The sequence below is a fragment of the Pipra filicauda genome, unplaced genomic scaffold, assembly GCF_003945595.2.
Source record: "Pipra filicauda isolate LSUMZ 115617 unplaced genomic scaffold, ASM394559v2 scaffold264_size1072897_pilon, whole genome shotgun sequence".
NCBI classification, from domain to species: domain Eukaryota; kingdom Metazoa; phylum Chordata; class Aves; order Passeriformes; family Pipridae; genus Pipra; species Pipra filicauda.
The window spans coordinates 277,927-303,733 of record NW_024104381.1 but is presented as its reverse complement, the minus strand read 5'-3'; the positions used below and the strand labels follow the sequence as shown (position 1 = coordinate 303,733).

Sequence of the window (25,807 nt, the reverse complement as noted above, 5' to 3'; positions counted from 1 at the left end):
GCAGGGAGGGGGAGCTCCGGGGGGACCTGCACCCCCTCACCCCCCAGCGTGGCTGGGATGCCTTTCCCTGGCTCTTTCCTGTGGCTCTGGATGCCCCTGTGCCCACACTGGGGGTTTTTTGGGGGGCCACATGTGGGTTAGAATCATGGAATTCCAGTCCTGGGCTGGAAGGGACCCACAGGGATCATCCAGTCCAAGCCCTGGCCCTGCACAGACACCCCAACAATCCCCCCCTGTCCCTGAGAGCGTTGTCCAAACACTCCTGGAGCTCTGAATTAGGGGTCCCTGCCACAGAGCCCTCCAGCTGCACATCAGCATTTCATTTTTCCCCCCTTTTTTTTTTATATACAAAATCAGAGAACCAAGAACTTCCTCCCTCCTTTTCTTCCTATTCCCCCCCCCCTTTTTTTCCCCCTTTTTTAACATTATCTGCAAAAGTTTACAAAACAGCCTTGAGACTGCACTTGCAGGACACAGGATCCACCCAGTTCTGGCAGGAGGTGCCCAGCCCTGCAGAGATGCCAACTGAGACGTGTCACCACCATCATTTCTGGTTTTTTTGCCCCCAAAATCCCCCAGGCCGACAGCAACGACAGGGCAGGAGGTGGCACTGGGGGTGGTTTGGGGCTGATTATCTGAATGCTCAAAAAAAAAAAAAAACAACAAAAAAGAAACCAAACCCCACCATGGATCCCAAAGGAAAAGGCTTTTTTTTCTCGTCTCTCCGAACCAGGCACAGTCCAGCGAGGGAGGTGACACCTCTGGGGTGCCTCTGGTGCCAGGGGGACACAGGGAGGGGTGATCAGCTGATCATCCTTATGGCTCTTCAACCACTCGGGGCATCGTCCCACTGGGCTTGGGCCCCTCTGAGCCCTCCCAGCGGGTGCTTTTGGGAGCCACGGACACATCCCGAGCCTGCACACGGATCCAGACCCCGCCAGGACCCCGGGGAGGCCCCGCCAGCCCCCCCTGGGCAGCTCTGCCTCTCTCCTCCCACCCCACCCCGACTCTTGGTCAAGTCCACGAACCCCCTTTTTTTTTCGTTTTTTGTTTGTTGTTTGTTTGTTTTTCTCGCTGTCGTTCAGTTTTGCAGTTCAGTTTTTTTCACGGGTACTTTTTTTGGTAAAAAATACTTTCTCCCTCCCTTCCCGCCCCACCCACCCCCCCGCCCAGCCTTCAGCAGTCCGGGGGGGCCTCTTGGACCTCCACGGCCAGGAGGTGCCCCCCGCGCTGCCCCCGAGCCCAGGGCTGCCCCCCCAGGGCGGGGTGGAGGGGGTACAGCACCCTGACGGCCCGAGGAGCCCCCCGGGGCGGCTCCCCGGCCCCGCGGCGGGTCCCGAGCGCGGCACCGACCAGCAGCAGCAGCAGGCACAGCGCCAGCGCCGTCAGCAGGCCCCGCCGGCCCCCCGGGAGCCCGCGGCCGGGGGAGGCCTCCCTAGTCCTGGCGCTCACGCAGGACACCTCGGCCCGCGAGTCCGCCAAGGCCACGCGCAGGCACGCCCGGTACGCGGTGCCCGGGCGCAGCCGCGTGATGTTGTAGCTGCGGGTGCCCGTGGGCAGCCGGGCCGAGCCCGCGCGGGCGCCGGGCGGGGAGCTGGACCAGGTGAGGTTGGAGGAGACGGCGTTGAGGGGCGGCTGCCAGGCCAGCAGGACGTGGAAGGGCTGCGCGTCCGCCACCGCCAGCTCCAGGCCGGGCCGGCCCAGCGGGAAGGAGTGGTTGACCAGCAGGCGCACGCTGCGGGTGTCGGCCCCCAGCAGGTTGTGGGCCACGCAGGTGTAGAGCCCGGCCTGGGCCGGGGCCACCCCCCGGATCTCCAGCGTGCCCTCCGAGTGCACCCGGTAGCGCCCGCCCGCCCCGAACGGCACCAGCTTCGCCCCCGACGGCGTCACCCAGTAGATCTCCGGGTCCGGCTCCGCCAGCGCCCGGCAGTGCAGGGACACGTTGTCCCCGTGGGCCACCTCCAGGCGGGACGGGAGGCTCTGGGCGGAGATGAGGGGCAGGCACTGGTCCGTCATCTCGCGGAAGGGCACGTCCCGGATGTGGCGCCGGCGCAGGTCGGGGGGCTCGGCGCAGAGCGTGGACTGCGGCTCGATGAGGCGGATGTGGGTGTCGGTGCTGTTGACCCAGCGGATGACGCAGTCGCAGCGGATGGGGTTGCTGTGGATGCTGATCTCCTGCAGGTTGGGCAGCGACTCCACCGTCTGCTTATGCAAGGCACTTAGGGCGTTGTTGTTGAGCATGAGGGTCTCCAGCTGGGGCAGGTGGTGGAAGGCGTTGGGGTGGATGAAGGACAGCTTGGGGTTGTTGGTCACGTCCAGCTTGGTCAGCTCGGGGAGGTTGATCAGGGCGAACTGGTCGATGGACACCAGCTCCTCCATGTTGTTGAGCCCCAGCTCCTTGAGGTGCAGCATGTTGGTGAAGTCGCTCTGCTTGACCCTCTGCAGCGGGTTTTTGTTCAGATCCAGGAATTTGAGGCCGGGCACCTGCTGCAGGGCCCGCTTGGGCACGTCCGCCAGCTTGTTGTCGTAGAAGGAGAGGCTCTCCAGGCTCCGCAGCCCCTCCAGGGCGTAGTCCGAGATCTCCCGCAGGTTCATCCCGGCCAGGACCAAACTCCGCAGGTTCGACAGGGGCCTGAAGTTCATGTCCAGGATGGCGTCCACCCTGTTGCCCCCGATCATGAGGATCTCCAGGCTGGGCAGCATCTGGAACCAGCGGCTGTCGAGCGTCCTCAGCAGGTTGGAGTTGAGGTGCAGGCGCAGGAGCCCGCCCAGGCCGGCGAAGGCGCGGGGGGCGATGCTGCGGAGCTGGTTGTGGTTCAGGTACAGCTCCTGCAGGTTGCCCAGCCCGGGGAAGCTGCCGTCGGGCAGCTCGGACAGCTGGTTCTCCTCCAGGTGCAGGCTGAGCAGCTGGGGCATGTCCTTGAGCCCCAAGTCCCGGACGTGGGAGAAGCTGTTCTGCGACAGGTCCAGCTCCGAGAGGTTCCTCAGGTAGTCCAGCTCGCTCTGCTCCAGCCTGGCGATGTTGTTGCTCTGCAGCAGCAGGGTCTGGGTGCCCTCGGGCAGGTCCCGGGGCACGGAGGAGATGAACAGGTCGTTGCAGTCCACCGTGGCCGCCTCCCGGTACACGGAGCGGGGCGTGTACCAGGGCCGGATCTGGCACACGCACTGAGGGGGGCACCTCACCCTCCAGGGCACCGTGGGCATGGCGGCGGCGGCCACCACGCACAGCAGCAGGGAGCTGGTCTGCAGGCAGCTCATCTTGGGCCCTGGGAGCAGCTCCTGCCGGGCGGGAAAGGCTCAGAGGGCGCAGCCGGGTGGGAACAGCCCCCGAGGGAGGAGATGCTCCATGGGAGCCCCCGGAACCGTCAGCTCCTGCTGCCGGCTGTGCCCCCTCCCCTCCAAACCCAGAGCAGGGAACACCAGGGCTGGCACCTCCTCAGTCAGAGCTTCAGCTCTTCCTCCTCCCCAAGGGATTCATTTCTGCATCTTCCCGGCTCCTCCTCAAGGTCGTTCCTGGAAGACAACAGGTCGTGTGAGGGGAGGACTCTCGTGGTTGGGAAGGATCAGGGAGAACAAACAGGACAGAGGGGCAAAGACCTGAGTGCAAGCACAGGCTCCTGAACCCCCTCTGAGCTGGGTGCAGCCCCAGCCTTGCCCCCTTGCCTTGGCCCCTTTCCAGGGCAGAGGGGTCGGGGTTCCTCGTTGGGGTGTTCCCTGAGGGACTGGGGTGGGTTTGAGCCCCCCCAGCACCTCCTGCCCCTCTCCCCATCCAGCCCTGGGGTCCAGAGGAGCGGGATCCAGCCCCCAGGCCCCCCTTGTTTCCTTGCTTTGCTCCAGCCCTCCTGCCCCACGCTGACACCAATCAAACCAAGCCCCAAAGCTTCTCCCGCTTAAAAGACTCTCACGCAGCAGGAAAAACATTAAAAAGCCGCCGGAGTGGGAAAAGAAAGTTTCTCCCCCAGCAGCTCTGTTTTATCACCACGATGCTCTCCCTGGAAAGGGTTTCCAACCAAAGTTTATTCAGCATCGACTCATCCCAGCCTCGCTCCAGAATTGATCCCTCACGCTTCCCTCCCTTCCTGCTGCGAGGGCACTGCCTTTTAAACCAGCTCCTGGAGAACCAGCATGAAAGGAGAGGACGGATCTATCGATTTCTGCCTCCTTCTGACGGACCCACAGCTTTCTTTTTTAAGTGCTCGGGCACTTCAGTGGCTGCGAAACTCTCTGGCCATTAAAGTATCAGAGAACCTTCTCTCCTTAAAGAAACAATATGGAGGAACGGGATTTTTTTAGTTATTTTCTCAAGGATACGAAGCAGGGACTAGAAAAGGCTCCTTGCTCCAAACCCCATTTTCCAGGGAAGGTCCCCCAGCTCTGCTGGTTTGTGCCTGTAACTGGGTTTTATCCCTTTTTCCCGGCACAGATGGCTGTGAGAAGTCCGGGATACAGGATGATGCCGGAACAGTCCAGGGGTTTGTGTGAGTCACAGGATCAGAGCTTGCAGAAAAACGGCATTTTTGTGGGAAACCTGGCGACTAAACTTCATATTTCACACTTTCAAACGACAAGGAGCAAACTGGACAAGGGAGAACACCGGCAGTGTGAGGTCCCTGCTGTGGGGAACAAAGCAGGGACACCCTGGGAGCTGCTCCCTGCATTCCTGGAGGTGGTACAGAGACAGGGATGGAGGGGGCAGGAACCTGCTGCTTGGTTTTTATCCATTACCCAGCAAAGTAAGGCTCATTATTTCTTAATTAGGCTCTGGAGCAGCCTGCAGGTAACGTGCAAACCCGTTCAGCCTCTTATTGTGCTGCTCCCGAGGTGGACGGGGGGATGGAGCCGGAGCTCCTGCAGCTCCACAGCCCATTTTCATTCCATTGGTTTTCCATTTGGGCTCAAAAGCCTCCTCCCGTGGAGCTGCAGCCCCATCCCAAGGGTTAGGGATGGGGGTCCTGGGAGAGAGCCAGCCCAGGGGAGACCCAGACCTTGAGGGGGACGGCGGGGTCATGGAATCAGAGGCTCATGGAATGGTTTGGGTTGGAAGAGACCTCAGAGCTCATCACACTCCACGGGCAGGGACACCTTCCACTAGCCCAGGTTGCTCCAAGCCCCGTCCAGCCTGGACTGGGACATTCCAGGGATGGGGCAGCCCCAATCCCCACGGATCCATTCCCTGTGTGTGACTCTGTAGTGATTCCCGTGCACCCCCCCTTCCAAACTCCCACCCTCCCCCTCCATCCCTGACTCTCCAGCAGCAGCAAAGCACCAGCTGTGCCCCAAATCCCTTTCTTTCCCCCCCAGACAGGCTCGGAGCAAGGCAGGGAAGCGGAGGGAGCCGGGATTGAGGCAAATAAATGGGAGAGCTCAGGCTGGAGCCGCGGCTGCGCTCCGGGGTTAAGTGGTGCCTCCCAGGGAGCCCAGATCCCATCTCCTCTCCGAGGCAGATGGATCTGCTGCCTTTGCAGGCGGTGGGAAGACGCTGCCCGGGATAACGGGAGCCTTGGGGAAGGCAGGAAGGGGATGGTGGGGACGTGGTTACAGGAAGGTCTGTGGGAACGGGGAGGGAGCGGGACCCCCCGGAGGCTGCGGGTCCCACATTCCGTGACAGCTCCAGCAGCTCCCGGCTGCTATTCCCGGCTCTCCCTCGGCTCTCCCTCGGCGTGGGCTGCGGCACGACGGCAGTGACAGCAGGGAGCCGGGGACGCTTCTGCTCCCAGATTGTTTTTCTCCAAAAATGTAGATTCAAGAGACTGAAACATTTGCTGCACGGAAGTGGAAAACACCCCGGGTTCCTTTTTTCCTCCCCCCCCCACTCCCCTCACGCACCAGGGATGCCACGTCTCTTCCATAATTTCCCAGTGTTTACCCGATTCCCTCAGCTCCCTGTGGTATTTCTGTGACTTCTGCCTCCGAGACTGGATTTGTCCCGTGTACAAATGTTGTCCACGGTGACACCTGCTGATGATGCTCAAGGAACCTCTTTCCATCCCAGTCAGGGGGATACAGCAGGGAAAGATGGCAGGAGAAGGAATAAAGGGGAATCAAAGTGCCACAGGGAGGTAAAGAAGGGGGATCAGAGGTGAAAAGGAGAAGGAAAGGGTCAAAGAGACCATCAGAGAACGGGGCCAGGAGATGGGGAGCACAGGGGAGATGGGGTGTGCAGGAGCTGCAGGGAAGGGAACAGAAACCCAGGGAAAGGGGAAAAAAAATAGAAAAGCAGCGAGAATGAGAATTGATGAGGCACAGAGAAGGGAAGAGTCTTTTCATCAGCAAGTTTGCTGGATGAAGCCAGGAGATAAATCACCCCGGGAAGGAGCCTTGGTCTGCGCTCGCACCGGCTGCCTCTCTCCCTCTGTCATCCGTCTGATAGCCCGGATCCGGGAGATAAATGGCTGCAGCTGAGCCTGGGAAGGGCTCTCCTGCCCTCCCCTCTCCCTTCCCGCAGCCACAAGAGCCCGATCCACCCCCCATGGGCACCGGGAGGGGGTCCCTGGGGCAGGGCCGTGCTCAGCCCACGGCTCGTCTCTCCGGCAGCGGCTCTCTGCGGTGACATTCCCGAGGGATGGATGGCACCTCCCGGGGCCCTGCGCTGCTGCCAGGGGCCCCGTCTGTTCTGGGTGACTGCCCTGACACGGCCACGGCTCCGCGGGCACCGAGGAACCTTCCTGTCCCTGTCACCGTCCCCATCCCTGTCCCTGTCCCCGTCCCTGTCCCCCCCCCGGGAGCGGCGCAGGCGGATGGGACGTGGCAGTTGGAGGCTGTGGGAAAATCCTCCCCCCCCTCGCCCGCCCTCGGTGCCTTTTTGCTGTTTCCACTCCTCAGCCAGCCTCTGGGAGCCAGAGGCTCTGCTGGGAGCAGGATCCAGGCTCATAGTCCTGCCCGGGCCAGGAGGGTGGGAATCCTGGAATCCTGGAATGGTTTGGGTTGGAAAGGACATTAAAGCTCATCCCCTGCCCCGGGACACCTCCCACTAGCCCAGGTTGATCCAGCCTGGCTTTGGACACTCCCAGGGATGAAGCAGCCACAGCTTCTCTGGGCACCCTGTGCCAGGCCCTCCCCGCCCTCCCAGGGAACAATTCCTTCCCAACATCCCCTCCAAACCCACCCTCCTTCCTCCGGGATGTCTCAGCAGCTCCCACCTCCAAGCAGCAAACACCCTCAAAGCCCCCGGGGGCGGAAAAAGCAGCTGCTTTTCCAAGAGCGACACTAAAAACCTTGGCAGGGACTTTTGCTGCCGCGTCAGAAAAACAAACAGATAAATAAAAGGAAGGAGAGACATCGAACCTTCCCCCCCCTCCCCGGCCGGCCCCAGCACCCCCCCTCATCTGTATGCTCGGGCACGGCCGCGCCAGCCGCGGGTGAGCTCCATGGCAACACCGCGGGCTTCAAACACGGGAGTTTGTGCTGCCACCGCAAACAGCATTAGGCAATTTAATTAAGCAGCTGGCAAAAGGAAAAACTTTGTCTGTTCGAGGCGTTTTTTTATTAAATTCGGGTGTTATTATGCCGCTCTGCGTATTCGCCGGCTCCCTTCGAGGGATGGGAGGATGAGCCCGGGGTGGGGGGGATGTTCCCGGTGCTGGGAGGTTGTTCCTGGGGTGGGAGGTTGTTCCTGGGGTGGGAGGTTGTTCCCGGTGCTGGGAGGTTGTTCCTGAGGTAGGAGGTTGTTCCTGGGGTGGGAGGTTGTTCCTGGGGTGGGAGGGTGTTCCCGGGATGGGAGGGTGTTCCCGCCTCAGCTTTTCAGTAGCTTCACCCCTGGCTAAAGCAACGAGCCCACCCAGGGTGATGGGGTGACACGGGGTGGCACAGGGGGATCCCCACACGTGTCCCACCCTGTGCTGCCTGTCCCCTCACACTGGCCTCCAGCTGGAATTTTAGGGTCTTATCCCCCCCCAAAAAAAAAACATTTACACGAGATGGGGAACGCCTGACAAAGCCCTTACTGAGGTTTGTTGCAATTTTTGCTCTGGAAAAGCAGCTGCTGTTCCACCCCAGGGCTTTGAAGGTGCTTCCTTGGAGCACGAGCTGCTGAGACATCCCAGCTCCCTTCTACTGGCAGAAGGAGGGTGGGTTTACATGGGATATTGGGAAGGAATCCTTCCCTGGGAGGGTGGGGAGGCCCTGGCACAGGTTGCCCAGGGAAGCTGTGGCTGCCCCTGGATCCCTGGAAGTGTCCAAGGCCAGGTTGGACGGGGCTTGGAGCGACCTGGGCTAGTGGAAGGTGCCCCTCCAAACCCAGCAGCACCGGGATGCTGCTCCAGCTTTTCCAGTGATTTCTTTCCTCATTTACGCCTTGTTTTGCACACAGACACAGAGGGATGGGGGGGGGGGTTTTGAGCCTCCTGCATCTCTGCTGGCAGGGAGGGCGATAACATTATTCCTGCTTGTCTAGGAGGAAGGCAGGAGATAAAAAGCTGCCGGGAGCAGCAAAGCTCGGCTCTGGCATCTCTGCTATCGCCAGGAGCCGGGGGCAGGAGCAGCCTCTTATCTGGGTGCTTCTCTCCCTCACTCGGGATGGGTTTTAATGAGGAGGGCTGGGAAATAAGCCTGTTCTTCTTAGTCTTTTGCTTCCAGGCTCTGGAAGGGTTGTGGCGGCTCTGGCTGCCTCCAAAACACTCCCACAGGTTCCTGTGGCTTCCTGGAGATGCTGCTTCGGGCACAAACCTCCAGCCTGGAGCAGGCAGGACCTGCCCCTGCTCAGCCACAGCCTGCCCACGCAGTGCTGGGCACATCCCAGAGCTGTTTGGGATCAGCTCCCAGGGATATCCAAGGGATTGGGTGCCTTGGTGGTTGGGGAGATGCTCAGGGAGGAATTGGGGTCTCTGGGCTGGGGGGGGTCCCTTTCTCCAAAATGCAGCTCAGCACCCACACCAGTGGGGTTTGGGCTTTCTGAAGGTTTATTCCTCTTCCCGTCCTTCATCTCCCTCCCTGCCCTTCATCTCCCTCCTCCACTTTGACTGCAAAAACTGGGAGCATGAGACCTCACCAGGGAGCAGGGCTGGGCCTGAGTGGTCACACACAGTGGCAGTCAGCTCTCCCTGGGACATCCAGGGCCATGACCAAGATCATCAGTGGATCCAGGAGCCAAATCCATCGGCACAACCCTCCCTGCCTGCTGCCAAAGGCGCCTTTGGAGGTGCCGAGCCGACGGCACAAGCCCTGGAGGCAGCAGGTTTGCCCCCCTCATGCAGCATGTTCAGGGCTGTGGGAAGCCTCAAATCCACTGTTTTAGGCCAGGAAGAACTGGAGGCATCTCATTTTATCCCTGGAATCACAGGGCTGGTCTGCAGGCCATGGGTTAACTGGGGCATCTGTAAATGCAAAAGCCAACTGGAAAAGCTGGCTGAGCTCTGCTCTGGAGAGCCTGGAAAAACACGAGCCTGGGAACATGGAGCCTCAGATTGGAGCTGGGTTGTCCTTCACTCTGTACAAATTTGTGCTGTGTAACAGAACCTGAGCTGTGCTGGGCTGCAGCTCGCTGCATTTTTGGAAGCATCTCTCGCTCCTGGCACCAGCTCCGGGCTGCAGCAGGAGCTGAACTCCAGCTGAGCCTGCAGAGCCCCCTCCCAGCACCCCAGAAGTCCCTTTTCCAGTGTCAGAGTCAAGAACACCCCAGGGAGAAAGGGGCTGGGGAAGGGCTGAGGTCAGTGATATCTGGGGGGTGCCACCCTTGGGTCTTGGGCACTCCCCCCCTGCCATCGTCCTGTGTCCTGAAGAGCCTTGGCCAATTCTTCCTCTCTCACAGGGCCTGTTTCACAGCTCTGGCCATGGAGTTTCCCTGTCCAGCCCCTTTCCATCGGGGCAGGTGAGCCTGCAGGTGCTGCTCAGGTCCCAGTGTATCCCTGGATTTGGGCAGCTGCTTTGTTTAATCCCTGCTAATCCCCCTCCTGCCACGTGCCCTTCCCAACTGTTGCTGCACAGCGTTTCCAGAGCTATCACCAGGATCTCCTTCCTGAGTGGAGAGAGCTAATTTAGAGCCCTTCAGCCTCTAAAAGCCCTCGCTGAGGCTCTGAGAGCCCAGAAAAAGGTTTCAAATGGCGTTTGCCTCCTTAATCACCCCGAGGCTTTGGAAAATCCTGTCTGTGACCAACACCCCTCCCAGCCCCTGCCCCGGGAAGCTGTGGGGAGTTGTGTGCCCCAACCCCAGCACCCACAGAGGGGTCCAGTGCTCTGAGCATCCCAAGCCCATTGGAATTCCTCCCCTTTCCCTCCTGCCGCGTTCAATTCCCACCCTTCAGCCCCGCAGTGACCTCCGGGCACCACGTCCTTGCCCCAGGACCTTCCTGGCCAGGCTCTGCTCCCTCCAGCCCGGGGCAGAGGCACAAATCCCAGCTCCCTTCCCCGGTGTTCCCGGCAGGAGGGAGCCGTGCCCGAGGCACAGCCCGTCCCTGGCACCGCCGTGCCGTGGCCAGGAGACAAAACAGCCCCGGTCACTAATGAGCTCCCCCGGCTCCTCCTCCCGCCGCGCTGGAGAGCCGCGCGTTAAATAATTCAGGCGAGCTCCTGAACTGCCTGGAAAACACCTCCAGGTCTGTCTTAATGAGCTCGTCCAGACCCGGAGAGCAGGAGAGCCAGTCCCTGCCCGGCACGCCCGGGCCACCACCGTGTCCCCAAATGCGGCCGCGTGGCCCGTGGGCTACGGCACTGCAGAGCTGCTGCCCCTGCCTGAATTCACACCCGGCCCCCGTCTCGGGGGGATTTCACACGGTTACAGCTCCTCTGCGCTTGGGCAAAGCCCCAAGAGCTCAAAAGAGGCTGCAGGAAAATTCCCGACTCCAGAGGCACCAGCCCCGCTCCAGCAGATCGTCCCAAGGTGGGCGCACCCACGGGGGACACCTGGCTCGTCCCACGCGTGGGTTTGGGTGGAGGAACAGAGCCCTGGGCTCAGCCCGAGCCCTCTGACCACCAGAAGCCAAAAACCGAGCCAGGGCAGCCCAGGCTTGTGTGCAGAGCCCCGGCCGTGACCGCGGCTCCCAGGCGGCCCCGCCAATTCCCGCTAATCAAGAGGCTGTTTCACACGTCAGGAGCTGCTCAGCCGCGTTAATGAGAGCACACAAAGGCTCCGGGATGCAGATCAGGGCACGCGGGGAAGCAGCTCCCTGGAGGGGCTGCGCTGGCCACAGCCAGCCCGGCCGCGGGCTCTCCCATCCCGCTCCTGGGGGACAGCCGGGAGCATCCGGCAGCTCCTCCGGGCTGGAATGCAGCTTTGGAGGGGGGGTTCGCTGGGCTCAGCCCTCCCTGAGCCCCCCGGCAGCTCTGGGTGTGGGCTGGGTGTGGGTCGAGCAGCCTGGAGCTCCCAAAATCAACGCCAGGGCTAAGGAAGGGATCAGTGGAATACTGGGGAAGGGATCAGTGGGATGCTGGGAAAGGGATCACTGGGATGCTGGGGAAGGGATCAGTGGGATGCTGGGAAAGGGATCAGTGGGATGCTGGGGAAGGGATCACTGGGATGCTGGGGAAGGGATCACTGGGATGCTGGGGAAGGGATCACTGGGATGCTGGGGAAGGGATCAGTGGGATGCTGGGGAAGGGATCAGTGGGATGCTGTGGCTGCTCCCCCAGAGCAAGGGGAGGCAGGACACCAAGGAGACACGTTTTTCACACATCTGAGCATCACATAAATAAAATAGAAGGTGGAGAGGGAGCCCAAACCACCTCTCCCACTCCTGCCATGTGATTAAAGTGTGGAGGGAGGGCCAGTGGGACACGGAGCTGCCTGGGATGTTCTTTGCTGGCCAAGGGACAAAGCCCAGGGCTGTCCCAGGGATAAAACCAGGGCTGTCCCAGGGACAAAGCCCAGGGCTGACCCACTCATGGGCAGCAGGAACAGCCCCGAGCCAGGTGGATGCAGCAGCTCCATCATCAATCACCCAGAGGGAGCCAACAGTGGCACCCAGATCCATGTGTCCTGCCCCTCCCGTGGGTGACAGGGACAGGAGTGGCTGCTCACACTCACTCCACGTCTCAGGGCTGTGAACCCACTGTCAGCTCTCATCGGGCCAGCACTGCCAGAAGTGGACTGTGATCCAGGGCCTTGCAGTTCCCTGGACTCCAGTGGCATCAGGAGCTCTAAATGTCACCTTCAAGCCTGATTTCTGCTGCTCCCCCTGTGGACTCCCCGGCCGGGGAGGCACTGCTGGAAGGGTTAATCCCTCCCCCCCCTTCCCCTCCCCTAAAGGAGAGATTTCATGCCATGCTGAATAAATGCAATAATGTGATAGTACAAAAGACTCTGTGCAGTGCATTAGAGAGCCCAGCTCTGGTGCAGGGCATCTGTCAGCCCCGATCACCCAGACTGATGGCTTATCAAAAATGGAGCTGACGTTTCCAAACGAGCTGCTTTGATGGACTTGTCATTCCAAGGGGATCTGAAATCGAGTCATAATAATAATAATACAAACCCCAGATTGCAACAGGAAGAGAAACAGAGAACTTGTGCCACTTCTGTCCCACCTATTTAAGGGTTCCCAGCTTGGCAGCAGGGCAGTTTGGCACGGGGATGGGTTGGGAGGGACGAGCGTGGAAATGGGTGAGTCCATATGGTCAGAGGGAAAGCAGCCCAGTCCCTGCTCCAGAAGCAAAGCTTTGCTCAGGTACCTCCAAATCCCAGCTTTCCCTTTCACATCCAATCCACAGCCAGGGTGCAGAGGGACAGGGCCCCAGCACCCTCATCCACGTGGGGAGGCAGGATGTGCCCACCCTGGGGTCACACAGCCAGCACGTGGGGGCACAGCACCCGAGTCCCTTCCCTCAAATGGCCTTCAAACCCTTGGATTTCAAAGAGAATGAGGCAGCTACAAGCTTTGGGAGAACAGGGAGCTGTGGGAGGGGGTTAATGAGCACAGAGCCCAGCTTGTACAGCTCCAGCCTCGCCAGCCAAGCAGCACCACTGAGCACCCCGTGTGTCTCCAGGCTGGAGGTGGCACCTTTCCCTGGGAGACCAGCTGAGGGAGGTGACAGCTGATATTCATCCTGCTGAAACACTGATTTCTCCCTCTCAGAACCTGCTGCTTTTAACAGGATGAGGTGACAGGGCCGTGGCAGGGACGGGGCTGGGCTGTTGTGTCCCAGCATGGGGGACACTCAACCTCACAGCTCCCAGAGAGCTGCTTGTGTCAGAATGATCAGACATTGGGGCTGGGGAGGAGGGGAAGAGCCTTTGCTCCCTGGCTTGGGGGTTTTTTGCTGTCACTTTGTCCTTTAAACGCTGCCCAGGAGCTGCAAAGCAGGAGGGGACCAGGGATGAGCTTCTTAGGGATGGATGTTGTCCAGGGAGGTTGCTGACAGTCCCATCCTTGGGATTGTTCAAAGGCAGGTTGGATAGGGCTGGGAGCAGCCTGGGCTAGTAGAAGGTGTCCCTGCCCATGGCAGGGGGGACTGGGTGGGCTTTAAGGTCCTTTTCAACCCAAACCAGCCTGGGATTCTCTGTGTGAACAGACCCAGCACCTGTGGCTGATGGTTCCCGATGGCAGCTCCTGGATCTGATCCGTGCTGAGGGTGGAGGAGCAGGGAGGCTGCAGGGCTTGGGAAGGAGCAGCTGGTCACACAGAGTTCACAGAATCATGGAATCATTTCTGTTGGAAAAGCCCTCCAGGACCATCGAGTCCACCCCGTGCCCAGTCCCCACCTTGTCCCCCAGCCCAGGGCACTGAGTGCCACGTCCAGTCCTTCCTTGGACACCTCCAGGGGTGGGGACTCCACTCCCTCCATGGGAAAGAATTCCAGAAGCTTGGATAGTTCACCAAACCCAGATGATTTTGCTCATCCCAATCCCACTGGGCTACACTTGGCATTGGAGGCCCAGCAAGCACCTCCCTCAATCCAAATTAGGTGTTAAAGTGAAAGGCAATTCCACGAGTCCATGAATTCCTCAGGAAGCACGGCCAGGTGGGAGAGGTGAGGAGCTGTGGGGAGCTGGGGGGGGGTGGGCAGCAGGGACAGACAGATGGACCAGCAGCAGGGAGATAAAACCAGGCCGGGGGGGAGCAAGGAGAGCGTTCTTTGGGATGAAGATGGAGCGACAGCCCCTGCTCCGGGGGCAGGCACGCGAGGCTAACGGGCTGTGACAAAGCAGGATGCATGGACACAGCCAGGCTCTTCCCTTAAATAAAACTTTTATTGGCCCTGAGATGTGAAAGCGAGCCGCCTGCAAGGGGGATTAATGGCTTTACCAGCCTCCCCTGGAGCTCTCGGCCGGGCAGGGCCGGGAATGCCCGGGGGCCGCGGGGCCGGGGGAGGAGGAGCGCGACGGAACCACTTAGCCTTCATTAGGCCAAATTAAAATCAGAAGTGAGATGACAATTACAATTTGCGACCGGCTAATTGTTCGCCTCAGAAGCTGATCGTTGTGCAGATTGGGGAAATTAATTGTTCTCGGTCCCAGGTGGGTTTTGGCTTTGAACCCTGCCCAGGCAGCCGAGCTCCTGCTGGTGATGCTGCCCGCTCCTGGCCCTGGGAATGATGCCTGGCCGGGGGTCCCCAGCCCTGCCTGCAGAACCCCGGGGGGCTGCCAGACCCCCAGAGCCCCTCAGTGCCTCCAGCTTTAGCACGTGGAGTGGATCAGAGCCCACCCTGCCTTAAGGATCTGCTCATCCAGCTGTACAACGGGAGCACCCACCGCCCTCCCCCTGCACGGGGACGGTGGGGACACTCCTGTGGACGTCCCCCCTTCCCTCCCACAGCGAGGGCTCTCCCCCCGTGCTGGGTGCTGGGCTGGGAGCCCTCAGCCCTCGCTGCTCCATCCCCCCCACCCCACCCCGGCGCTGTGCCAAGCCCGGCTCCCATCAATCAAACCTCCCCCTCCGGAGCATCCTGCTTGATTTCCATCCCCGGGAAAGGGCGTTGTGAACACTCGGGTGTATTTATAGCTCCTCGTGGGGCTGCCAGCGAGGGGGAAGGTGCCAGATTTCAGCGGAAACAGAGACCTCCAGCTCCTGCCCCCCGCATTCCCGGCAGGAGCCCCGGACACGACGCTCGCTCGGGGGCTGCAGGGCCCGGGCTCACCCCAACCGTGTGTCCTGGGGGGTGGAACTGCAGCGGGATGGGCTGTCCCGTGGGAACACATCCCCCTGCAATCCCCTCTCCATCAGGCATCGGATGGAGAGAGGGATGGAGAAGGAGGGACCTTTCCCACCTCCATCTCCCCAGGCCGTTAATGAGCCGCGAAGGTCCCCGTGTCCCTCTGGCACCAAGGACAGCTCAGCCTGACTCCCCGGCCCTGTTCCCACCATCCCTGGCTGCAGGGCCAGGCAGGTGAGGAGCAGGCAGGTGAGCAGAGCCAGGTGAGCAGCAGCTGCCTTACACCTCACCCCAGCACAGCCACTGAAATCCTCTCCCGAGGAACCCACGCTGGGTCCCCGGCAGCGGAGCCGGGGGGGCTCCTTTCCCCTGGGAAGCTCTGACACAGAGCTGGTTCCTGCAGCTCCCGCAGCTCCAGCAGCTCCAGCAGCACGGGGAGGGGCCGTGGGCACGGCGTGAGGAATGTGGCAGCTGCCAGGGGCTGACAGGAGCCGGGCACGGGGCTGTGATGACTCCGGTGGCTGCACACGCCTGTTGAGCTGCGGCGACACGACAGCGGGAGCTGCTCCCAGCCCGCAGAGTGTCTGTGCCTGGCAGGGTGAGCGTGGGCTGGGAGGCAGGTGCATGCAGCAAAGGATGATCTGGATTTCCATGACATCCCCTTTCCCTCTGTGCTACGTGGGAGAAGCAGGGAAAGACCCCACACCTGGCTGGGGCGGGAGGAAAGGCCGGCGGCTCCTCGGTAACAAGATGTTCCAAGGGCTCCTCTGCCCTCAGCCCGTCTCTGACGAGGAGAGCTCTGGACACTGAGTCCTTTTGAAAAAGGCAGTCAGGAGCCGGGAGTGAGGGGGGATGTGAGGAGGGATGCTCAGATCCGTTTCTCTCTCCCTCTCTCTAATCAGACAAACAAGCAGCACGCCCGGAGCTGCGGCGCCAGGCGGGGGCCGCCCCCACCTTCCTCTCCAGAGACAAAGCCCAGGGCGAAGTGTCCCTGCCTGTACCGCTCCTGCCTGCTCAGAGACCCCAAACCAGCCAGCCCACAGGTGGGGATCCCCTCCCGCGGGCCCCTGTGCCCTACAAGCAGCAGGCTGATGGCCAGGGCAGCGCCGTCCTGGCAGCACAAAGGATGCTGCTGTGCTGCATCATCCCCGTGACCTTCCCCAGCAGAGCAGGAACGAGCAGGAGCGATCGATCCCCCGGCACAGCCCGGGGCTGCGGGTGGTCATTAAGCCCGGCTTATCTGCACAGCAGCCCCCCCAGGCCTCCCTCCCTCCCTCTGCCAAGGCCAAGGGCAGCTTCCTCTGGGAGGGGATGCCCTGGGCAATGTCAAAGGCTTTGAGCTCCGATGTCCACGTGGTGCTCCACAAGTCAGCCGTGAAGCCAAGCTGGCTCCAAAGGGCACAGAGACACCATGAGGAGCACGTCCATGTGTCCTCCAAACCTGTCCCCTCCCAGTGGGACAGTGGGAACACTGGTGAAGGTGGTTCACAGCAGCCCAGGCCCCCGGATCAGGTGTCAAACCTCACAGCCCCCAGCCTTGGTGGTCCCATCCTCATCCAGAGCCTGAGCGCAGCCAGGGGCTGCTCCAACATGTCCCCTCGGGCTACTTTAGGAAGAAATATTCTTCCACCACAGTGTTTGGATGTTAGTCCCTTCAGAGGGATAAATCCAGGCTCTTTAAACTTCCCTCAGCAAGGGAGGGGCGTGTGAGGAGGGCCAGGTTATTAAAGCTTAAAACCAGGAATGCATTCCTGAGTGTAATTAAAATCTAAACCGTAATGGGATCTCTCCTGTTATTTCTCTAGAGGTGTCTGTTGTTGGAAACAATATTTCTTCAGCTGAGCAATATCGCTGCAGGCAGGAATGTTGCACAGCCGGCGCCAAGGGAAGAGGCTGGAGAACGGGAACCTCGCTCAGACACGGCTGCACCGGCGGCTCCACAGGTCCCTCCCCACCTCCACCTCATTTGTCTCTTCATTCACGGATTAAACTGCTCTTCCAGGAGCCAGGGGAGCTGGAAAGGGAGAGCTGTGCTGGCTGGGCAGGGCAGGGGCACAGGGAGGGGTCGGTGCCACGGGTGATCCCCACGGGATGGGGGCACATCACTCCTGAGATCCCCCCCAGCTGGAGCTCCCTCTGGTCTCCAGCACAGAAAGGTCGGGATGGCACCGTGGCTGCCTGGGAGTGCCATGAAATCAGGCATTTCTAATTCCAGGGAAGTCTCTCCCGGTTTTCTTCCCGGGCTGGAGTCACCAAACACCTCCCAAGGGCTTGGTGACCCCATGGAGTGACACCAGGAGCATCTCAGCCTTGTCTGTGGGATCAGAGACGGTCCGGGGGGGCTGAGCCTGCCCCGTGGATCCCTGGATCCTCCAGCTGCTTCCCACTGTCCTACTGAGCTGCTGCTCCCTCGCTGTGATGCCTCTGGAATTGCCATAAGGACACAAAGTCCCACCAAACCCCTCAGGGGACAGTGAGAGGTGGCCCAGCTCTCCCTTCCTCGGAGAAATCCAGTGTCTGGGATCGGGGGCTGCAGGACGTGGCAAAGAGCAGAGGAGCTCCAGCAATAAAAAAGCAAGGACAGGAGCAAATCCAGGCTTTATCTGCTCCAGACAAGGGCACATCCAGCAGATCCAGCCCCATCAGACAAGGGGAGCAGCCTCTGGCAGCCAAAAAAGCTGCGGATTAGTGCAAATGCCAATAAGTCATTAGGAATCATAAGAAAAATGTAGGGTTGCCATAGCAACTGCCAGGCACAGCTTTGGGGCTGCTTCCCCCCTTCCCTGGGCACGGAGCAGATCCTTGGGATGCAGGCAAAGCCCTGTGGAGCCACCACAGCTGGGAAGGGCTCGGAGAGCCGGGGGGGGATGTCCCAGCACTGCCCTGGGGTGTGGGGGTGCTGAGCCCCTCCTGGGGGAGCTGGGGGGGCTTTGCCACCAGCAGAGACCACGGACAGGGATTTTCCAGTGGGATGGGGACCCTGCCATCAGAGCCAAGGGGGTGGCACGTCCCCCCCCCCCTGAACTGAATGGATGGAAAAACCCTTCCTGGGTGAGGAATGGAGTTTATTCTTGGCAAAATCCACTCCCGGCTTATTTGGAGTAAAATCATCCAAGTGACACTGGTGGATGGGGGAGGAGGAGGGAATCAAGCCCTGGGAGCAGGACTGGGATGAGCTGGAGCGACCTGGCCCCCGGCACAGCTGGGTTTGGAGGCTGCTGGGCAGGGCCTGGAGGAATCTGTCCCTGGGCACCGCTGGGTTTGGAGGCTGGAGCCGGAGGGGCTGAGCCAGGACTGCCCCTGGAGCCCCGGAGCGGGTCAGGAAGGAGGAGCTTCAGGCATCCAAGGTGCATCCCAGCCGCTCCCTCACCCGCTCCCTCCCACAAATCACAAATCCCTCGGTTTCCAAGGACACTGAGCAGCAGGAAAAGCACCTTGGAGGGGCTGCTGTCACCTGGGGAAACCGGGCTGCCCACAGTCACCTGCCCACAGTCACCTGCCCACAGTCACCGGGGGAGCGCCGAGTGTGGGCACAGCGGGGGAAGTTCCTGCTCTCCCATCTCTCCATCCTCTCCCATCTCTCCATCCTCTCCCATCTCTCCATCCTCTCCCATCTCTCCATCCTCACCAGGAATTGCAGCCTCGGTGCCCCCACACGTCCCCCCCACCCCCCCAGCTGCACACAGCTGGCGGAAATGTCACCCACTTTGCCTCTAATTCACAACCATCATCTTCCCCCGGCGAGGAGGGGTTTGGGTTGGGTTTTGTTTTTTTTTTTTTTCCCTTTCTCCGTTTCTTTTCCGGTTTATTCACAGAATTAGATCTTTGCTGACTTTCCAGCAGTGGCTCATCCACTCTTAGTCATCCCGGGAAGCTGTGCCGTGGGCAATTCCTGCCTGGATTGGGCACGGGCTGGGGGCAGTGCCCGGAGGCAGGAGGAGGGTGAGGGGCTGCCTGTCCCGGGGGGTGACCCCCTTCCTTCACCCCCTCCCAGCCGGAGCACGGGGAGGATTCATCCCTTGGAGGATCCAGCAGGAGCCACGTGGATCCCCCTCCATCGCCTCGGGATGCAGAGTCCCCTCAGCCTGGATTTTAAACCCCCTCAGCTCTGCAACCCCGTTGTTTATTTATTTACTGCCCAAGGAGACCTTTGGCACCACAGGGACACCGGGAAAAACGGGATGGCACCAAGGCTGGCACAGGGCAGAGGGAGCAGCGGGGTCTGGCTGAGTGGGAGTGGGATTCCATGCAGCAGGAGTGGGATGCCACGTCCAGGAATGGGATTTCACGCGCTGGGAGTGGGATGCCACGTGCTGGGAGCAGCATTCCATGTGCCAGGAGTGGGATTCCGTGTGCCAGGAGTGGGATGCCACGTGCTGGGAGTGGGGTGGGATGCACTGGGAGTGGGAGGCCACACCCTGGGAGTGCCATGCCATGTGCCAGGAATGGGATTCCATGCGCTGGGAGCGGGATGCCCCGTGCTGGGAGAGCAGGATGTCAGGCCACGGGAGCAGGATTCCATGGGCCAAAAGTGGGAATGCAGGCATTGGGAGTGGGATGCCACGTTTTGGGAGCAGGATTCCCTGGGCCAGGAATGGGATTCCATGTGTTGGGAGTGGTTACTCCACGAGACCAGAGTGCATCGTCCTTTCCTGCGTTTTCCCGGGATAAAATGACTTTGGCCACCCCTCCATTCCCTTAAAAATCCCAACCAAAGGCAAAGGCAGCTCCTGGTTTCCCTGTGCTGGGCGTGAGCCTCCAACTCCCTCAACCCTCAGCATTCCTGCTGCCAGCCTTGGAGCAGAGATTCCAGCAGGAAAAGGGGTGGCTTTTGGATGGAAAGAGCCCTGAAACACCCCTTAAAACCTGAGCGAAACAGGGAAAATCCATGTGTCTGCCAAGCCAGGGAGGACAACCCTGGCCAAGGAAGGGGGACAAGGGCTGTGTCCTTCCCAGGAGGATTTAACCCACAAAAAGGGAGCCAAGGAATTATTAAAGAGCCATAAAAGTAGCTGGAGAGTGTCCCTAAAACCCTGTAAACAATAATTCCATGGAAAGGGAAGCACAGCAGATGATTTCAGGGTGGAGCAGGTTTAGGGACAGAGGTTTAGGACAGAGAGGTTTAGGGCCCTGGAATTCCAGGATTGCTCCTGCTCCTTGATCCTTTCAAACAGGGGATGAAGGGATGAATCCCACTGCACGTGGGGAATTAGGGAATTGGACTCCAGGAGCCAGGCTCGGGATGGAGCAGCAGCGACAGCTCGTAGGAGTTGGGAAAAGTGACTCAGAAACGGGACTCGGCAGGATTTTTCCATGGGAGTAAAAAAACCTTCGAGGAGGAAAAACGCTCGACAGCAGCGATTTGCAGCCGGGGATCAAACGCCGCAGCCCCTTTTTAGGGTTGTTTTTTGTTTTTTTTTTTTGAAGCCCAAATGGGTTTTCGAGGCGAGCGAGCGGCTTTGATGAGGCGTCAAACGGTGGTTTGAGCACCCAAAACGTTGCATTAAATTTAATAATCACCCTGTGAATGGGCACAGACGCGCGAGTGAAATGTTTCTTCCAGCACAAACCAAATGGGTTCGGTTTTTGATGGCTCATAAATAGGGAAAAGCCATTTTTTTTCCCCTTTTCAGCTGACCATTTTTTTCCCCTTTTCAGCTGACCATATATTTGTATTTTTTATTCTTTTCTATTCCCCCCCCCCCCCATTCCCACTGGTGGGAGAGAGGAGGGAGAGAAGCAAAGATGCTTTTTTCCCCCTAAAACCCAGAGATCTGGAGCCGGCTCATCTCTTCCTTTGGGAAAAGCTGGACCAAATTGGTTCGGTTTTTAATGGCTCATAAATAGGGAAACCCATTTTTTTTTTTTCCCTTTTCAGCTGACCTGATATTTATATTTTTTTATTCTTTTCTATTTCCCCTCCTTCTCTATTCCCACTGCTGGGAACGAGGATTGAGGAGGGAGAGAAGCAAAGATGCTTTTTTTTTTTTTTTCCCCCAAAAAAACCCAGAGATCTGGAGCCGGCTCATCCCTTCCTTGGGGAAAAGCTGGTTAAAATGCAAAACCCCTTTTATGCTGATTACAAATTCCTCACTGATGAAGGCTTTTAAATTCCAAGCGAGCGTTATTAAGCCTCACAGAAGCACAGTGGCCTCTCTTCACGCCAAACAATTTTCTCAGCTTGAACCTGCAAACAGATTCGCCTCAGCTTTGGTTCAACAGGAAGGACAAAGCCCCGACCTCACACGCCAAATTTAATCTGGGAGTGATTTTTTTTTTCCTTCATGACAGGTTATAAATGCCACGAAATATGGTTTTATAATAGAGGCTGGGAGAGGCTTTTAAAGCCAACGAGTGGCTCCAGAGGCTGGACAGGGTCAGGAGATATCGGAGCATTTCGGAGCTGCTGGAGGGGGGAATCGGCATTAATTCCGAGCAGAGTTGGTGAATAATTTATCACAAGTAATTTATTGACCAAGTTTGTCTCTTTTCCCTGTCTGGGTGAAAGGCACCCCGGCGCAGAGAGCCAGCGCAAGGCTTAGGCACCACTTAAGTCCCAATTAAGCCCTTTGTGAATTGTCTGGGAACGGATCCCAATTTTCCCCTATTTATTTGTTGTTGGGAATCGCACAGCAAACAGAGCCGGCCGATAATTCCTGCCCCGCGGAGTGTTTGCAAACAGCTCCTGGGGGGGGGGGGGGGGGGGGTTACTCAGGGCCCCCCTCCCGCCCTGGATGGGGGGCTGTGCTTTGGGGGACCCCGTTTCCCAAATTAAGGAGCTCCAAGCCCCCCCCCCGGGAATGGGGAGGGGACCTCAAGGGGTGCCGGGGCTGCTCCGAGCTGCGAGCAGAGCAATTTTCTCAGCCATTTATCGCCCTCCTGAAACCCACCCATTGGAACAGCCTTTTACAAACCCCACCGTAAACATATTTATCACCCAACACCTCTCTGCCATCACCGAGCACTAAAGCTGCACATTTATTTCGCTGCCTATGAGCTGGTTGATGTCCTGGAACGGTGTCGGGCATTCCAGCCGCTGCCTCAGCCCGGGAGGGAAGGGATGCTGGAAGGGGCAAACAGGTTTCCAGGGAACAGCAGGAGGACAAGGGGGGGCTGCCCTGAGCCCCACGACCCCAAAACTCACCCCCACAGTCCCAGTGAGGAGCTTTATCAGCAGGGACCGTCTGACTTTTAAGGAGAACTTTTAAACTCATTTAATTTAAAGATTTTTCCTGGGGTTGGAATTCTCCTTCCCGTGGCTTTCCCGGGGCTGGGCAGAGCTGCAGCTCCCGGTGCAGACGTTTCCCCCGGGAACAACAATTCCAGGAGGAGAAAACCAAAGTCCCGGGTCCCTCCCCTGCAGGCTGGGCAGGGGGAGAGCACCCATCCCTCTGTGCCAGGGCCTGGCACCTCGGGGTGGGCAGAGGGCAGAGGAGCTGCCCCTCTCCGGGTGTTCCCTGGCAAAGGGATGTGGGAGCAGGAGAGGAGGAGGGTGGTGATTTCCTGTGTGCCAGGGGATCACCCGGGTCCTGGGCTGGCACCTCTGCTCCTCGGGGCATCAGCCACGTGCCAGCTGGAATGTTATCCCATGGGAGCTCACGGGACAGGAGGGAAAAGGGGTCAGTGAGCAGGGCCTGCCCTGCAGGGGGGTCGGGAGATACATCTGGGAATAAAGAAAGGGATGGAGCTCCTGCATTTGGAGAGATGAAGCTCCCAGCCTTCCAGATGACCACCTGGAAAAAGCTCCTAGCACCAATTCATCCCCGTCCTAGCCAGGAACTCCGGGATCACGGCCCGGAATGGCAGTGGAAGGTCTCTGCCAGCTCCAGCCGGTCCCTCTGCTGCCGGGAGCCAGCCCAGCCCTGCCAGGCAGAGAGAGCAGGGGCTGGGCAGGGCAGCTGGAGCTCTGCTCCACATGGGGAATGGGAACCTCCCTGGGAATGGGAGCCTCCCTGGGAATGGGAGCCTCCCTGGGAATGGGAGCCTCCCTGGCAGAGGGGCTGCCCCCACTCCCTGGGGAGCTCATCGTGCAGCTCCAGGTGTGGTGCTGTGGGGACGCAGAATTCCTGCTGCTCCCACAGCCCTGGCGAGGTGGGGTGGGGTGCTGTCGGGGTCCTGGCTGACTCCCCTGCCCTTCCCCTGAGCCAGAGGCGTTTGGCAGGCTCTGCCAGGGGTGTGGGCACAGCTCAGCCCTGGCAGAGGATTCTCAGCTCCTGGGTCTGCGCCGCGGAAAGTGAGAAAGGTCCCACCCAAAGGAAGGGGTTTAAGATGGCTGAGGAGCAGAGACTCAGCCCAGCAGCTCTGCCCCTCAGCCTTGCTCTCCGCACTTGCACCAGTGCCAACCGTGTGCCAAAGCAGCCCCCACTGCCCACGGAGAGGACCCAGGGTGCAGGGAGAGCCGGGAAGAGCCGTGTCCCCAGCAAAGAGGCTGTGCCAGCAGGACCTGGGTCCTCTGCCTCGGGAAGGCAGGACAGGAGGATGATGATGCCCCAAGTGTGACCGTGACGGGCTGATGGACCCCCCAGGAGAGCCCCCGGGGCAGGGAGCAGCCAGAGCTCCGGAAACTTGCCCTGAGCCACATCCCATCGCTCCACGTCTGCACCAGGCTCAGCCTGGCAGAGACGGCAGTGAGACATTTGCTTCCCAGCCTTTCCACGAGCTCTCCTGCATCCAAGGCTGCGGGATCAGGGCTGCTCGGCCCTGCAAGGCAGGGCTGGGTCCTGGCTCAGCACCAGCACAGCAGCCAGGGGAGGGGGAGACAGGCAACACCCCTGTGTGGCTCCTGCCCTCCCAGCCTGGTTAGATCGAGGCTTGGGGAGCCAGACCCTCGCGCCCAGGGGCGATGGCAGCACATCCCCACAACTCCCAGCAAAGGGCTCCCTGGAAACACGGCTCCAAGGGTCCTTTTCCCAGCCCTGTGTCTCCCTCCTCCCCTCCGAGTTCTCACGGCCACGCCGGGACAAGCCCCGGGTGTCCAAGGGCTTCTCCCCCCTCCTCATGGGAGAATGGGGCACTGCTGACAGGTCTCCAATCCCTTTTTCCAGGCTCTGGCAGGAAGCAGGGAGAGGTGGAGAGGGCCGGGTGCCCGTGTGGGCGTCGGGGAGAGGCGAGGACAGCAGAGGGCTCAGCCACACACGGACCCTCCCAGCCCTGAGCCCCCCGCCCGGGCGGGTCAGCGCAGGGTCCCTCCTGCACAGAGAGCCCCGGGGTGATCCCACGGCCCCCCCAGGGCACAGCCCCACACCCGGGTGGGTGTTTGGCACGAGGGGACGAGCGCGGGGATTTTTGGGGGGGGGGGGGGGTGAGCGGCTCCTGTGCAGCTGCGGGAGGAGGAGCAGGGAAGGGGGGAGGTAAACACAGACCAGCACCGACATCATTCCAGTGACACCGCGGGCCCAGGGCGGCTCCTCACGGGGGGTCCTTTGCCATCTCCTTTGCATCTGCCCCCCACCCGGGCAGCCTGTCCCCTCCCTTGGGCGACCGAGCCTGGCGCCGGCAGGTGAAGGTGGGAGGGAGACAAATCCCCGGGTTGTTTATTTAACAGCCCCCGTTTTACACTTCCCTTCGCTCCTTTCACGTTTTCCGCGCCGCTCTGGCGCCGAGGGGTTAATGCCGAGGGAGCGCTGCTCCCGCCTGGATCGCATCCTGCCAGCAGCCCCGGGCAAGGCTGGATTCCAGCCCCAGGCACCGCCGCGGGTTTCGCCACGGTCACCCCACATTCCCATCGGCGCCGGGCTGAGGATCGACTCGATCCCAGAGGAGTTTCCAGGACCGGGAATCCAGCTCCCGCCATCAGAGACCCCTCCTCTCCCTCCCGCACCCCCTGTCCCCTCCCGGACCACGCACCGATGTCTCCGCATTTCCTGCGTTTTCACCTGCTTTCCTTCTTTTCATTTTTCAAACGCACCATTTATCGTCAAACCCACCTTTTATCAGGGAAACCAAAGCTCTGGAAAGAGGGACACCCCCCCACCACCCAAACAACCAAAACCCAAACGAACTGCCAAGCAGCCGGCTCTGCGATGCAGAACCCCCAGGCACAGCAGCCTCCCCCACCCAAAGTCACACCCGACGGACAATACCACGATCGCAGTTGGACCCCGACTCACCCCTGGAGTCTGTCCCCGTCCCCCGGCGCCGCTGGCATCGCCTGCCGCTCCCCTGCACAGCTGCCCGCACATCTGGCTCGGGCAGAGCCCCGCCGGCAGACAAAGGGCCGGCTCGCTTTGGACCTGTCAGCGCTGGGGGGTCCTTCCTCGTCCCTCTGGGGGTGTGGGGACAGGGGCAGCAGGACCCCCCCCCTGCCACGCTGGCCCTCAGCGCCCGGGCTGGAGGCGGCGGTGAGAGCCCTCCATCCTCCCCTCGCACGGCTCCTTCGCAGCCGCACACTCCCCGCTGCCTGCAAGCGCTCCCCCCTCCTCCTCCTCCTCCTCCTCCTCCTCCTCCCTTCTCCCCTCCCTTCCCCAATCCTCCTCCTCACTCCGGTCTTGTCGCCACGACGTGCCACCCACCCGAATCAGCTCCTGCCGGCCGCGCGTTTAACCCCTGCGGCTCTGGCGGCACCCGGGGGGCTCCCGGCACCCCCAGACCCTCGGGGTGACGCTCCCGAGGACCGGGGGTAGATAAAAACCTCCTGCAAAGGCTCGGCCGGGCGCTCGCACCCCCCCGGGTCCGCAGTGCATCCCCCTCCCGCTGCGGCACCGGGACCCCTCCCCGCGGGAGCCCGGGGTGGGGTGGGGGGTCTCCTGTGACCCCATGTTCGGAGGGAATGGGGACACTCGGTGGGGTG

The 25,807-nt window shown here is 60.5% G+C and overlaps 1 protein-coding gene across 1 annotated transcript; it reads right to left on the bottom strand.

Moving 5' to 3' along the window:
• Positions 1–687: 687 nt before the first annotated feature.
• On the bottom strand, positions 688–25,386 carry LRRN2 (leucine rich repeat neuronal 2). Its single transcript, XM_027747003.2, has 2 exons — positions 25,128–25,386; positions 688–3,513 (listed from the first exon to the last, which is right to left on the bottom strand). Exon 2 carries the CDS (start codon positions 3,256–3,258, stop codon positions 1,177–1,179), a length of 2,082 nt encoding a protein of 693 aa, XP_027602804.1. The 5' UTR covers positions 3,259–3,513; positions 25,128–25,386; the 3' UTR covers positions 688–1,176.
• Between the last annotated feature and the right edge of the window lie 421 nt (positions 25,387–25,807).

Bases quoted from the DNA above. Each gene is read 5' to 3' on its own strand.
- LRRN2 (XM_027747003.2), bottom strand. From the start codon at position 3,258: ATGAGCTGCCTGCAGACCAGCTCCCTGCTGCTGTGCGTGGTGGCCGCC.